Source organism: Heteronotia binoei, chromosome 19 (genome assembly GCF_032191835.1).
Source record: "Heteronotia binoei isolate CCM8104 ecotype False Entrance Well chromosome 19, APGP_CSIRO_Hbin_v1, whole genome shotgun sequence".
In the NCBI taxonomy this organism is placed as follows: Eukaryota; Metazoa; Chordata; class Lepidosauria; order Squamata; family Gekkonidae; genus Heteronotia; species Heteronotia binoei.
The window spans coordinates 44,983,006-44,997,712 of NC_083241.1; the positions used below are offsets into that span (position 1 = coordinate 44,983,006).

Genomic DNA, 14,707 nt, shown 5'->3' on the forward strand with positions numbered 1-14,707 from the left:
CGGGATCCGCCGCCCCTCCTGGGGCTGGCTGAGCCCTTCCTACTCGCAGGGCGGCTGAGGTCCAAGCGTGGGGGGGGGGGAGATGGGGGCCAGGGGGGGGCTCCGGGCGCCCCAGAGAGGCAGAAGGCCCCCACCCCGCCGACGCACCCGCGCGGTCCCTTCCTCTCCTCAGCTGCGCCCCTTCTTCTCCTGCGCCTCTCTGGGCTGCCCGGCCCAGTGAAAGGAGGGAGGCTTGGGGGGGTTTCCCAGCTCTGGGGTCGGCGGGTGGGGTCTCCCGGGCAGGCTCCCCGGGGGTGGGACGGGAGGGAGGAGCAAGGGGGGGCAGGATCCCGGAGTCCGGGCACCTCTTCACCCGGAGGAGCCCTCTTTTCTCCCTCCTCCCGCCTCTGTCCCCCAGTGTGGCCTGCGGGGAGAGTGGCGCAGAGGCTGGGGGGGGGGCGGCCGGAGGGGCGGGGGGCCTCGTCTCCAGCCCTCTCGGCGCGGCCAATGAGGAGCGCCCGCCCGGCCTTGACACCTGCCTATATACAGCGGGCGCCCGTCGGGGCTGCTGCGGCGCCGAGAAGGAGGAGGAGGAGGAGAAGGCGGGACAGCAGCAGCAGCAGCCCGACGGCAGGGCCCCAAAGCGCCCGCCAGCCCGCCCGCCGGCCCCAGCACCATGACTTCCAGCAAGATCGAGCTTCCCGGCGGGGTGAAGGCCGACCCGGCCGCCCTGATGGCTTCCCTGCAGCTGCTGCCCTCGCCCGCCCTCAGCCTGGAGCTGAAGCACACCAAGGTGGGTAGGGGGGGGTGAGCCCTCCAGCCCCTCCCCGCGCTCCGCTGCGCGCCATGCCAATCGCCGGGGCCTGGGGGCGGCCTTCGCCTCCGCCTGCAGTGCCCGGGAAGCGGGCGTCGGCCGGGGGGGAAAGAGGGTCCCACTTGGGCAGCCTTCGTTTTCAGTCGGTTGGCAACCTGGCAGCCTTTGCCTGGGCCACTCCCGCGGGCGCTGCGCTCCAGGCCCGGGCTGAGCAGGTGGGGAGCTTTGGGCCGGTTTCCGCTCAGCGCCACGTCCTTCCCCTTTGCAGTTAAGCCTGTCCCAGAGCTCCGGCTTCAGGGGCGTCGGTCCGGGGCGTCGGTACTAGAAGGGGCCGCTTGCGGACTTCCAAGCCGGTCTGCGAAGGTTCCAGGGCCGGCGTCTTGGGGTGCTGGAGCGCCTCCGGTCCTTGCCGTGCGCTGCCAAAACCGCGCCCAGGGAGACAAGCCGACGGGAGATGTTAGGAGATCCGAAGGGGGTTGCCCTGGTCGGTGGGCCCGCTGGAGGCCCCGAACCCCCGGGAGGGGAGGGGAGGGGAGGGGGCTGCTGCATTGCCCGGCCAGGCCAGAAGCGCGCCCAGGACAGCCTCCCAACCGTCTCCTATAATTGCACGTTTTAAGGGTTATTTAGGGGTTATTAGACGTGAGGGTTATTAAGGGGTAAGATGCGAGGATCATTCAAAGAAGAAGAAGAGGTGCGATTTTAGGAGACCCTTGGATTGCGCAGGTGGGTGGGCGCTCTGGAGGGCCTCTGGTCCAGGGGGGGGGGGACTACCTTTCCAGCCCATACCAAAAGCGCTCCAAGGGTCTCCTAAAAAAAATCTCACGTTTTAACGGTGAAGTAACCCTTGTATGACCACCGGCGGTACCAAAAGCGCGCCCAGGACACCAATCCAGCGGTCTCCTGAAATGAAAGGTTTAGGGGTTGCTTCCCCCTTTGGATTGCGGGGTCGGGGGGCGCGCCGGAGGGCCTCTGGGTCCCGGAGCGGGGGCCGCCTTTCCCAAAGGCTCTTCCTGAAGCAAGCCCCGGGATACAACGGGCTGCGCAAGAGATCGTGTTCCGCCCGGGACCGGAGGGGCTCCAGCCGCGCTCCACGCACGTCGGCCCTGGAGCAGAGGGCCCCTTGCGGACTTGCGGCGGCGGCGGCAGTGGGCCCGATCCAGCCAGCGTTTGGCGACTGGATCTCCCTTTGCCTCCTCTCCGGCTTGCAAGCGCCTGATGGGGACGGGTGGCGGTGAGTTGGGGGCGCCACGTCCTCTCTGTGCTGGAGAATCTTCCCCTGCGGCGCCCCCCCCCCCCCCAGCGGAAGGCGGCGAAGTCTCGCTGGACGGGGGTGGGAGGAGGTCTCAGGGGGATCCCCAGTGTGTGTGTGTGTGGCGCGGGGGGGGGGGGTGCTTTTCAGCGCCCAGGAAGTTTTTCCGACGGGGAAAAGGGTCTTAGTTGGCGCCGCCGAGACTGCGCCTGGATCCCCTGGCAGAATTTCGGAGGATCTGCGCAGTCCCGCCAAGGAGCCCCACGGAATAGCAGGTTACTTGGACCTCCGGAGGTTCTGTGGGCTTAGTCCCGGGAAAGTGTTGCGGGGAGGGGCGAGCCGGGTCCCTTCGTTGTCCCGCGCTCAGCGGTGCCTTCGAGGCCAGCCGCTGCTGTGGCGCCTCAGGCCGCTTTCCTGGGCTCCTCGGAACCGGCCTTTTGCAGCGCGACGGGCTCGGGGACCTCAGGACAGGAGACTCCGCGGCGCACAGCCGGGGCGCTTGTGGGGAAGGGTCGATCCCTTTCTCGCGCCCCCGCCGCCTTCCTCTCCCTCTGCGGCTGGAAATGGGCGGGCGGCTAAGGGAAGCCGGGGAGGGGGCGGGGGGCGGCCAGTGGCCCCGCGTTTCTCCAGGATCTGCCCAGGCTCGGGGCCGGATTCGCTCCTCCGCGGGCGCCTCGGGAGGGCCAGCCCTTGCGGGGAGAAGCGCAACGGGCGCCCCTTCGGAGCGCGCCGAAAGAAGAGCCTTCGGTGGGGGCGAAGCCGGTGAGTCCCTTGCGCAGCTGCCGGCCTCTTCCCGGCGGGGCCCCCGGCTGTCCCGGCGGGTCACTGCCCGCAGCTCGGCCTGGCTTCGGGCTTTGGCAGGGGGGAGCCTGCCCTCCCGCTCCCCCTCCCCTCCCCGCCCGCGCCTGCCCTCTCCATCCACCCCCCAGGGCCGTCCCGTGGGCACAGGGGTCCGTCCGGCGGCAGGCGCAGTTGGCGGGCGGAGGCTTCGGAGGAGCGGCTCCTGCCCTTTCCAGTGGCGGGGAGTTCCGCGCTTTCCTTCTGGAGCTGCTGCCGGTGAGCGGGGGAGTCGCCGGGGCCCAGTCCGGTGCACTAGGGAGTGTGGGATTGCGAGCAAGGCGGGGGGCGTGGAAAGGAAAGGCGGCGCGGGGCTCAGAGGGATCAGCCTGCAGCAGACCGGAGGGGGGGGGGGGACGGGGGGAGGCCTTCTGGCTCCCTTGGGAGCAGCCGCCGGGAACTCGCCTCCTCTCCTGCAGACCGGGCGCCGCTGGGTTAGCCTGTCCGTAGGCAGGGCCAAGAGGCCGAGTCCAGACGGGGCATCTGAAGGGTTCGGGGAGCAGCGCCTCCCCCCCCCCCTTCCGCCAGGCGCGCCTGGACTCGGGCTCTTTCCTCCTCCTCCCAAGGTCACGACGCTACCTGGGCAGTGGCCAGGTGAGGGCGGGGCGGATTCTGCTTGGACGCCCCCCTCAAGAGCAGGCAGGCAGGGAGGGGCTTCGGGCTGAGGCGCTGCTCTTCCTTCCCTGCGATGGAGCTTCAGCTGCGAGCGGGGGGGGGGCGGGGGGGCCGCTGAAAGGCCAGTCGGCGAGTCCCTTCGGAGGAGCGGGAGCCGCTTGCGGGGCCCCAGCGGTGCAAGCAAGGCTGAGCCTGGGCTTGGGGCGTCCCGGCGTCTCCTTCCAGAACAGGCGGGGCGGGGGGAGCTCTTTTGGCTGTTCTCCCCAATCGGGAGAGCCGGGCAGGGCCTGGCGGGATGCCTGGGGGGGGGGTCCTCCCCGGGGCCCATGAACGGTGAACTCCCCGCCCCCGCCTGCCCAGGGTCTTCCGCCTCACTCGGGGTCTTTGGCGCGGCGTCTCGGTGCCTCCGTGCTCTGCTGGGGAAGGGAAGGGAAGGGGGGGCGGGCCGGCGGGCCGGGCTGGGCTTTCCTCTCCCTCCTGTGAGGCTGAATCCCGGCCAGGTGCTGGAGCTTCGGCCCCTCGAACAGACCTCTGGCCCGGGAGGGGGGGCCAAACCAGCCCCCCTTGGAAGAGCAGAACCCCCAAAGCGGCCCCGGGAGAGGAACCCAGGCTGGCCCCCAGGAGTGCCCAACTGGTGCCTGGAGGGGGGCTCAGAGTCGGGCCCTGGGGGGGGGGGCGGGGGGCGGGCGGGGCGGGGTCCCTCTGTTGCCTGCGCTGCTGTTTGAGCGCTCCAGGACTGCCTTTGCTGCTGGTTTCAGGATGTTGTGGAACAAAAGGCGTTGAAAACCCCCCTTCTATGGAGAGATGCGCCGTGCGTAATTGGAAAGGGAGCGCGCCGGCCTTGGGGAGCCGGCGTGGAGTCGAGCGGAGAGGCAGACTAGGATCGGAGAGACCCGCATTCGTTCCCCCCCGCCCCCTCCCCCCTCTGCCCTGGCAGCTCGCTGGGTGACCTTGGGCCAGTCCCTTCTCAAGTTCGCGGGGGAAGAAAGGAACCTCCAACAGGCGGCAGCCGCTCTCCAGGGCTTCGGACGGCGAAAGGTCTTTCTGATCCCCTGTTGCTGCCGCGGCCGCCGGGGCGTTCTTACCTGGCGGTGTCGGGGACTGAACCTGGGGCCTTCCGCAAGCCAAGCAGAGGTTCTGTCCCCGGACTCAGCCAGCCCCCCTTCTGTCCTGGGGACAAGGGACGGAGGGGCTCCGGGGCATCTTTCCAGCTCCTCTCGCTCACCACCACTCCCTCTCCCCCCCAGACTCCCGGGGACCAGTTCGGGGGCTCTTTCAGGCTGCCTTCCGGCAGGTCTTGAACATATGAAGCTGCCTTCTACTGAATCAGACCCCCCTCGGTCCATCAAAGTCAGTATTTTCTTAACTCAGACTGGCAGCGGCTCTCCAGGGTCTCAAGCTGAGGTTTTTCACGCCTACTTGCCTGGACCCTTTTGAGTTGGAGATGCCTGGGATTGAACCTGGCACCTTCTGCTTCCCAAGCAGATGCTCTACCACTGAGCCACGGTCCCTCCCCTTAATGTCTTGCCCCGACATTGGAAGCCGCAGAGCTGCGCTTGAGCCCTGGTCCCAGCTGCTCTGGTGAGGACCTGCCCCCCCCCCTCTTTGGAAGGTGGCGCCAGGCCTTCCTTTCCATTTCCCAGCGCACCTGCGCCCCCCCACCTCGTCAGGTGTTCCTCTCCAGTCAGTAGGAAAAGCATCTTAAAGACATCCTTTTGTTAAAAGCCAAGAACCCCGTGGCGCAGAGTGTTAAAGCTGCAGTCCTGCAGTCCTAAGCTCTGCTCACGACCTGAGTTCGATCCCAGCGGAAGCTGGGTTCAGGTAGCCGGCTGGAGGTGACTCAGCCTTCCATCCTTCCGAGGTCGGTCAAAGGAGTCCCCAGCTTGCTGGGGGGGAAGTGTAGATGACTGGGGAAGGCAAGGGCAAACCACCCGCTAAAAGGAGAACGGGCCATGACTCCTTTTTCCTTTTGTGCTGATTCTATCAACCGTTTCTTAAGGCCAGTTTCCAATCGGCTTCCTCTTCTCCTTCAACCCCCCCCCCGTTGCATTTCCCCCAGGCCCCCCGGAGAGGGGCGAAGTCCTGCAAAATCGACCCCCTGTCAAGAGGCTGACATTTTTTAAACATGTCCGTAGTGAAGGTTTGAACATGCGGGAGGAGGGGCTTGGGGTCGCTGGCCCTTGAAGAAGAAGCCCCTCCCGGTCCTCCTTCCAGCTTGCAAAGAAACATGCAAATACTTCACAGACCCTCAAGTGATGACGGGGGGTGGGGGTGGCTTTCCCCCTGTCCAGTGAGCACCGGGACATTCTTTGTCATTGATTTCTGTGACCCCTCCCCCAGACACCTCTGCTTTCTCCAGTGGAGACTTCAAGCAGCTTCCATCAGTTCTCCTCCCCTCTGTTTTTTCCTCTTAACACCCCTGCAAGGTAGGCCAGGCTGAGAGGGTGTGCACTGGCCCCAGGTCACCCAGCAAACTTTCAGGAGAGAGTGGGGATTCGAACCTGGGCTTTACTCTGACCCTCTAACCCAGGGGTGTCAAACTTGCACTTTGGGGGCTGAATCAGGCCCCCAGAGGGCTCCTATCAGGCCCCCGAGCAACTGGCTGTCATCTGCTTCCTTCTCCCTCTCTCTTGCTTCCTTCTGCATCACAGCTTGCTTTGCCAGGCTTACTCAATGGCACAGGAGCCACAGAGCAAAACCTCTGTTTTCTCCATTGGCTGAGGCTCCTCCCTTGGGGAAGAAGGGGGGAGGGAGAGCTTGCTTTGCCAGGCTTTCTCAATTGCACAGGAGAGCTGATGAGCCTCTCTTCCTTCTATTGGCTGAGGGTCCTCCATCCCCTGGGGAAGGAAGGAAGGAAAGAGTCAGAGCTTCCTTTGCCCAGGTCCTTGGATTGCATGGGAGAGATACAAAGAAAGCACCTTTAAGACCAACAAGTGCTAATGTTTTAAGAATGTTCTATTTTAAGCTTTTTATTTAAATAATTTTTTTTGTCTGTATCCTTTATAAAGGTTATATCTCTGCTACCTGGCATTCCATTTTATAACACCCGTGGCCCAGCCCGACAAGGTCTCCTTTCGGTCAGATTCAGCCCTCATAACAAATGAGTTTGACACCCTGCACAGCCAGGAGATACCCAGGGCCCCCCTGGCATTGGCCCCCTTCCCAAGCAGGCTTCTCTCCTTCAGTGGCAAGGGTGGTTGGGGGGAGCTCTTTCTCCCTCCCTTCCGCAGCCATCCCAGATGTGCAAGAGGAGCTCCAGAGGGGACAGAGCAAAAGCCTCCCCCCCTCCCTGGATTCCAGATGCCACCCGGGAGAAGCGCCATGGCGCGTGGGACTCGTGTTTTACGACCTGAGGCTCTCCTGGGGTGCCTCCCCAGCAGCCTTTTCTGGGGGAAGGGACCCTTGGCCTCCCCCCCCCCCCTTTCCTGTCCTCCCTGCAGAATTTATAGCTGGGAGTTGGAGGCTGCCCTGGAAGGAATCCTTTCTGCCCGCAGGTCTCCGGCTCCCTCTCTGTTTTTTCTTGATGCTGAAACAATCCAGAAGCCTCCCCCACTTCCCTGGGCAGCTCCGCAGATGCTCCCTTGGCTTTCCGGGCTGCTTGTTGTCAGGAGGGCTGAAATCCGAATGGCGGAAGGGGCTACAGCGGCACTAGGCCTGCTGTGGAAAGATGGAGAACAGCAAAGACCCAGAAACTGATCAGTGGCTGATTTGTCCAGTTGGGCCGGCTCTGGGTGCGGGGCTGGTCGGGCCTCCTCTCTTGGAAAGGGCAGCCTCCAGCTAGGAAAGGTGGAGGAAAGGGTGACCCCAAAGGCTCAAGGATTGGGAGCACTTCTCCGCCCAAGAAAGGCCAAGGAAGGCTGTCTTTTCTGAGGACTGCGGGAGGACCCTCTAACAGGGGTGTCAAACTCATGAGGGCCAGATGTGACATAAATGAGACTTTGTCCGGCTGGACCATGTCGGCCCGGGCCATGTGTGTACATATTTAAGATCAGGTAGCAGAGATATAACCTTTATAAAGGACACAGACAAACACAAATATAAATATTTTTTAAAACTTAAAACATGCTTAAAATGTTAGCACTTACTGGTTTTAAAGGTTCTTTCTTTGTATTTCTCCCACGGGATCCAGGAAACTGGGCAAAGGAAGCTCTGGCTCTTTCCTTCCTTCCCCGGGGGACTGGAGAGAGCCTCAGCCAATAGAAGGAAGAGAGGCTTGGCTCAGTAGCTCTGCTGTACAATTGAGAGAGCCTGGCAAAGCAAGCTCTCCCTCCCTTCTTCCTCCCCAAGGGAGAAACCTCAGCCTCCCCGGGCACTACCATTTGACTGCCCCCTTTCCTGCTGCCTTTGAAGCCGCTGGGGGCTGCAAAGAAGAAACATGTCCTGCAAATGTTTGATCAAAAGGTCGATGATACCAGTGATGGGGCTGAGAGGCGCTTGACAATGTTTTTGTTTTGTTTGGAAGGAAAGACTGTTTTGGTCTTCGGACACACCAAAAGTGAAACAGCGTGAGGGACAGATCTTTGGGAAAACAGAATGAGGGTGAATCCCTAATCTGTATCTGTTGCCTAAAGCTGTTGGGAATTGACCGGAATGCCCTAGAACAGCGGTTCCCCAACCTTTTGGGCACCAGGGACCAGCTTTTCCACGGATTGGGGGTGGGTGGGGGGAGATAGTTTTGGGATGATACAATTGTGCACTTTATTTCTGCTAGTTTGGTGTGGTGGTTGAGTGTGCGGACTCTTATCTGGGAGAAGTGTTTGATTCCCCACTCCTCCACTTGCGGCTGCTGGAATGGCCTTGGGTTAGCCATAGCTCTGGCAGAGGTTGTCCTTGAAAGGGCAGCTGCTGTGAGAACCCTCTCCAGCCCCACCCACCTCACAGGGTGTCCGTGGTGGGGGAGAAAGGGAAAGGAGATTGTGAGCTGCTCTGAGACTCTGCAATTCGGAGTGGAGGGCAGGATATAAACCAATGTCTTCTCCTTATTAGTATTATTATTACTACATTGTAATATATAATGAAATAATTATACAACTCACGGCCCGGTTGCTAACAGACCGTGGACCAGTACCAGTCCATGGACCGGGGGGTTGGGGGCCACTGCCCTAGAAGGAGGCAGAATAGCGCAATGCTGCTGGAACTTGATCCGAATCCTGCTCTTTTTCCCTTTCAAGAAGCAGAAGGGAAGTGCGGTTTGGAGCGGCTTCTCCCCACAAGATGTGTGGAGAAAGCCTGCATCAGCCAAGATGGCAGGCATAGAAGGGGGGCTTCCTTGGCAAAGAGACCACCCCTCCCCCTCGGCAGAGGGCCCTTCTGCTCCTGGCTGCGATCCTGGGGTGGTAGGGACCGGATTCATCTGGCGCACGCCCCCGAGGAAAGTGGAGTCGCCCTCCTGACTTGCATGAATCCTGAATGAACTCCCCCCCCCCAGAGTCACTCCTGCCCGGAGGAGAGGGCCCCGTGCCAGCAAAAGTGGGGACCCCTGCCCTTGTGGGGGGCTTGACGGGCAATGCTGGCAGGAGGGCTCCCTCTTGCTCTTCTGGGGTCTTCCTGCGACCCTTTCCTGGCCGCCTGGTCCAGTTGCAGGCGTGGCTCTGGTAGTCTCAGCCCATCAGCCATGGTTTGGAGCCTTTCCAGGCTGCCTGGGGGTGCGTGGCTACTTTTGGGGAAGGCGTCTCCTCGCTACTCTCTGCCCTGGCGGCTGTTCTTGGGCTCTGCTCTCGCTGTGCAGCTGGGGGCCCTGGGGATGCTCCTTGCAGCGGAGACCAGCCCCGGCTCCAGCTCCGGCTCCGGCCAGGGAAAGGGGGCTGCCTCCTGCAGCCGCTTTCCAGGGCAGGCAGCTGTGCAGGATGGGAGGAGGAGCAGAGAGGGCTGTGGACCCCCAGAGCCCTCCCAGTGCTGGACATGCTCTCTACATTCTTTCTGGGGGAGGGGGAGGCCCGGCAGAGGCCCTCTGGGGCCCATCCTGAACTGGCAGCTGGGCTCGGTCCTCTCTGGGCCAGCCAGTGCTCTCGGCGTGCCTTGGAGCAATGCAGGCAGCTCTCCCAGGTTTGGGGCTGAAGCAAAGGGATTTGGGGTTTGAAGGATGCCCTCAGCAAGGCCAGGGATGAAGGATGCCCTCAGCAAGGCCATGGCTGGTCTGTGTCCCAGGGTGGCTGTGCCCAGCTCTTTGGCTCAGTCCTGGACCTGCCTGAGGGCGACTGGGACACGGTTGCATTACTGGCATGCCAAAAGGATCAGCACCAACCTTGGGAGGCCAGAGGGGCTGTGGAAATGGCAGGAAACGGGGCCCTTGGGTAGGAAAAGAGATGCTGGAGGAGCTCATTAGCACAACTCATTTGCATATGCCACACCCCCTGACATCACTGGGAGGGGGACTCAATTATAGCAGCTCAGCCCCTACCTTAATATGCTTCTGGAATTATCATTGTCATCATCAAACCTGACTCCCATCACACTTTCTCCTCTGTGGCCCCAGTGGCGTGAGGAAGGTTTCCATCTGTCTGCTTTGGATGTTTTGGCTCTTTCCCCATTTTTTGTGAGGGGAAATATTAGCAAGTTTGTTCGGCAAAATTCTCACAGGGGGTTTGAACAATGAAGCCCAGGGGCAAGTACTGAGGGTGGCGGGGGGTGGGGGGAGGTTAAGAAAGAAAGAGCACAAAAACATCGAGAGGTTCTGGAGCTCTGCTCCTGTGAGCTCCTGTGCCAAATGAGGCCTGGCAGGAAACATGCTTGGAGTTCAGGCGCTGCTCATGGGAGTCGGAGAGGCTGGATCAGGCCTCGTGTTTGGGGGCGGCAGCTGAGTTCACTGGAACGGACCTCCCTTTTCACTGCCTTGCGTCTTGGGCCTTCGCAGCTCACCCTTTCCGTTTCGATATTTTATTTAAACACATCCTGGTCCTGCTGTTCCAAGAAATTATTCTGTTATTGCAAAACCCCGGAAGCATAGACTTGTTCAAACAAATGTGTTTGTTTATTGAATTTATCCAGCTCCCTCACCCTACCCCTTTCTGGGTCTCAAAGTGGCCTGCATCATTCTCCCCCTCCGTCTCCCTCCAGCCCCTGTGGGGATTGGGAGTCCCAGGTTCGAATCTCCGCTCTGCCCTGGGAGCTCAGTGGGTGATTTTGGCCAGGCTCCCTCCTCAGTCTGACCGACCTCCCAGGGTGGCTTGGAAGGGGGCATTTGATGGGAGAGGCCCCTGGGAGTCCAGAGGGAGCAGAGCATCCTTTCAACGGTGGGAATCTTATTGCGGTTAGGGTTGCCAAGTCCAATTCAAGAAATATCTGTGGACTTTGGGGGTGGAGCCAGAAGACTTTGGGGGTGGAGCCAGGAGACATTAGGGGTGGAGCCAAGATCAAGGCTGTGACAGGCATAATTGAACTCCAAAGGGAGTTCTGGCCATCACATTTAAAGGGACGGCACACCTTTTCAATTCCTTCCTTCCATAGGAAATAATGAAGGATAGGGGCACCTTCTTTTGAGGCTCATAGAATTGGACCCCCTGGTCCAATCCTTTTGAAACTTGGGGGGGGGGGGTATTCTGGGGAGAGGCGCTAGATGCTGTACTGAAAATGTGGTGCCTCTACCCCCAAAAACAGCCCCCCCAGAGCCCCAGATACCCGCGGATCAATTCTCCATGATTTTCTATGGGAATAAATTTCCATAGGGAATAACAGAGTTCCCAGCAGACATTTCCCTCCCCTCCCCCCGCTTTCTGATGACCCTGCAGCGGGGGGAGGGCCTCCAAACCGGGGGATCCCCTGCCCCCACCTGGGGATTGGCAACCCTAATTGCGGTTCATCCTGTGGGGCAAGAGTCCAGGGTGGGGGCATTCCCTCCCCACAGCCTGGCCTGGCCAGGAAATCTGTCCCGGGCCCTGGGGGGCTCCAGCTGCATTGGCTCCCCCTGGACAGAAGCGGTTCTCTCACACAAGGATGATATGCAGGGCTCCCGAATGGCTTGAGGGGGTGGGAGACCCCTCAGGGGTTGCAGCTGGAAGTCCATCTCTGCCTCCACAAAGCCACACCCTGAAGGAGTGGGGTGGGGCACAGCTGCCCTGACACGAATGGGAGCTGCCTCTAGCAAAGGGACTTGGGCAGGAGACCTTTGGGGGGGGGGGTGGCCAGGCCTCTTCTCCACTCCCCCTGCTGGCACAGAGCAGGATCAAAAAGCGCCAAAGGATGTAGCACTGGCCACTGGAGCAAAGAGCTTTAAAAGGGGATTAGAGGGGTTCATGGAGGAGAGGCCTGTCAGTGGCTCCTCGCCATGGGGACTACAAGTAGCCTTCATGTTCAGAGGCACTAAACCTCTGAATCCCAGAGCCAGGAGGCACCATGGGGAAAGGCCTTGACCTCCCTGCCCTGTGGCTGGCCCTCCAGAGGAACTGATTGCCCACTGTGTGAGACAGGAGGCTGGATTGGATGGACCATCCCTGGTCTGATCCAGCGGGGCTCTTCTGAGGTTCTTCTCAGGGGAAGACCTCAGCCTCTCTGCCCTGTTGTTGGCCCTCCGGAGGAACTGGTTGGCCACTGTGTGAGACAGGAGGCTGGACTGGATGGACCCTTTCTGGTCTGATCCAGCAGGGCTCTTCTGAGGTTCTTCTCAGGGGAAGGCCTTGGTCTCTGCCCTCTTGTTGGCCCTCCAGAGGAGCTGGTTGGCCCCTGTGTGAGACAGGAGGCTGGACTAGATGGACTCTTCTTGTGTCTGTTTGCCCCACAAAAACTCATTAGCAGAGGGAAGAGAATGTCGATTGTGGGGAAGGAGAAAGCCTCTGATGTGGCGGGAATTGCTCATGCTTGTCCAAGGAAGGAGTTGCCTTGATGGAATCGGCAAACCTGGTACAGTTTTTTTAATTTTAATTTTTTGCATATTTGTCGTTTCTTCAGTTTACGTACTATTTACCCAAAGATATCTATACAGTTTTATTTTTAAGTCTGGTGTGCTTGGCAAAGAGTGGAAACTGTGCTTCTGATTGGCACCGGCTGCTCTGAGACACTCCTTGGAGGGCTCCGTCTGGTCTGGATCCAACTTCAGGTTGGCCTCGCTTTGTGTTGCGGTTCACTTGTTCAACTTGACCAGTCTGGTGTGGTGGCCTCTGGTCTGGAGAATCGGGTTTTGTTCCCTCTCCTCCTCCCAGCTCTCAGCTCTCTCTCCTCCCCACCTGCCTCACAGGGTGGGGAGAGGAAGGGAAGGCGATTGTCAGCCACTCCAAGCGAAGAGAGGGGTAGAGATCCAGTCTCCTCCTCTTCCTCTCCTCTTCCTCCTCCTCTTCTTCCTCTCCTCTGAGCCTCCGCAAGGCCTCCTTCGCACAACGGAGCACAACGGAGAAGTGGCGTTCCCACCGCAGCCTGGGGGGAGGCCTTCAAGCTCTGTCGAGGGCTGTATCTGACCCCCTGGCTGCAGGGAAGTCGGGGCCGTGGCCAGGTGTGGGGGCGCTGTTGCCAGCTTTCTGGGATTTCTGGCTGGCTGCTGGCGGAATTCCTGGGGCTGAGGCAGCAGGGCACCTGGGAGTAGAGGAGCACGGGCCCATTCCCCACGGGGCTGCCTCACAGAAGGACAGAGAGACCCTCCGTCCTCCAGTCCTGCACAACGTTTTTCGCCACCTTTGGTCAGTTTGCTTTCTGCCTGTCACCACCAATGTCAGCGGTGCTGAGAGCAGCTCTTGCGAGGAGGTAACCTGATGCGGATGGATCCCCAGCCAGGCGCCCTCTTTCTGAGCCCCCCGGGCCTGCCGCTCTCCCGCGGGGTGCTGGGGAGGGTGAGCGACTTGGGTGCAGCAGCTTCTGGGTCCCTCTTGGCTTGTGAACCGGGGAAGGAAGGCGGAAGACCCTTTTGGCAGGGGGTGGGTGGGTCGGCAGGGCTTAATTGAAGCCACATGTGTGGCGTGCACTTCAGAAGTGCCCCAAGGGCTGAGAAGAAGAGCCCCTCTTGTTTGTGCAGCAAGGCCAGGAGTCCTGGAGGCCGCTTCCACCTTCCCCCTCGGCTGTTTTTACTTGCTTGTAAAGCCTCAGGACACAAAGGCCTGCTCTGGCCCTCTGCCCGGCTGCCTTTGAAAGGCCCTCGAAGGCTGGCAGGAGGCGGCTCAGTGCAGCAAAGTCGCCCGGCCTAGAGGAGGCCCAGCCCTCGGCAGGTCAGAGCGTCGGCCGTTTGTCTCTGCCCAAACAGATCTGGAGTTCCTCACATCAGAACTGGGTCTTGCTGAGCTGAGATCAAACAGGCCGGAGTCAAGGATCGGGCCAGTGATTTATCATGCCAGGGCCGGCCAGCCATCCGAGGAGGGGCTCTTCACACAGCTGTCACCCTGCCCATTTCTCATCTCCGGCCCAGGAAAGGACTTCCAAGCCAAATGGGGAGGGGAGGGGGTTTCTCCCCTCCCCTGCAGGAATAAATATTGATAAAGCCGGGCCGCTGGAAAGCCTCTTTTGCTCCCCTCCCCAAGAAAAGGACAGAAATTGTGTAGGGAAAGGCAAAGAGGCTGCTTTTCCTAAAACCAGAAGGGGAGATAGAATCCTAGAGTTGGAAGACACCTCCAGGATCATCTAGTCCAACCCCCTGCACAATGCAGGAAACTCACAAATACCTCCCCCTAAATTCACAGGCCTGCCCCACGGCACAGAGTGGTGAAGCTGCAGGACTGCAGTCCTAAGCTCTGCTCACAACCTGAGTTCGATCCTGGCAGAAGCTGGGTTCAGGTAGCCAGCTCGAGGTTGACTCAGCCTTCCATCCTTCCGAGGTTGGTAAAATGAGTACCCAGCTTGCTGGGGGGGAAGTGTAGATGACTGGGGAAGGCCATGGCAAACCACCCCGTAAAAAGTCTGCCGTGAAAACGGTGTGAAAGCAACGTCACTCCAGAGTCGGAAACGACTGGTGCTTGCACAGGGGACTGCCTTCACCTTTTTAATTCACAGGATCTTTATTGCTGTCAGATGGCCATCCAGCCTCTGTTGAAAAACCTCCAAGGAAGGAGAGCCCACCACCTCCCGAGGAGGAAGCCTGTTCCACTGAGGAACCGCTCTAACGGTCAGGAAGTTCTTCCTAATATTGAGCCGGAAACTCTTTTGATTTAATTCCAACCCGTTGGTTCTGGTTCTACCTTCTGAGGCCACAGTTCAGATAGGTCCAGTTTAATGCAAGGACATTGCAAATGGTCACGATCCACTTAGAAATCCTGCTCCGCTGAGATCTGTGGGGGCTGGGCAAGATTCATCCCTGTGCT

The 14,707-nt window shown here is 60.4% G+C and overlaps 1 protein-coding gene across 1 annotated transcript in view; it reads left to right on the top strand.

The window, feature by feature from the left end:
* The first annotated feature begins 630 nt into the window (after positions 1 to 630).
* ALDH1A2 (aldehyde dehydrogenase 1 family member A2) overlaps positions 631 to 14,707 on the top strand; it is a 53,749-nt gene continuing 39,672 nt past the window's right edge. Inside the window, exon 1 of the mRNA XM_060259819.1 lies at positions 631 to 772. Within this exon, the coding sequence (XP_060115802.1) occupies positions 656 to 772 (117 nt within the window). The 5' untranslated portion in view covers positions 631 to 655. The remainder of the gene's footprint in view (positions 773 to 14,707) is intronic.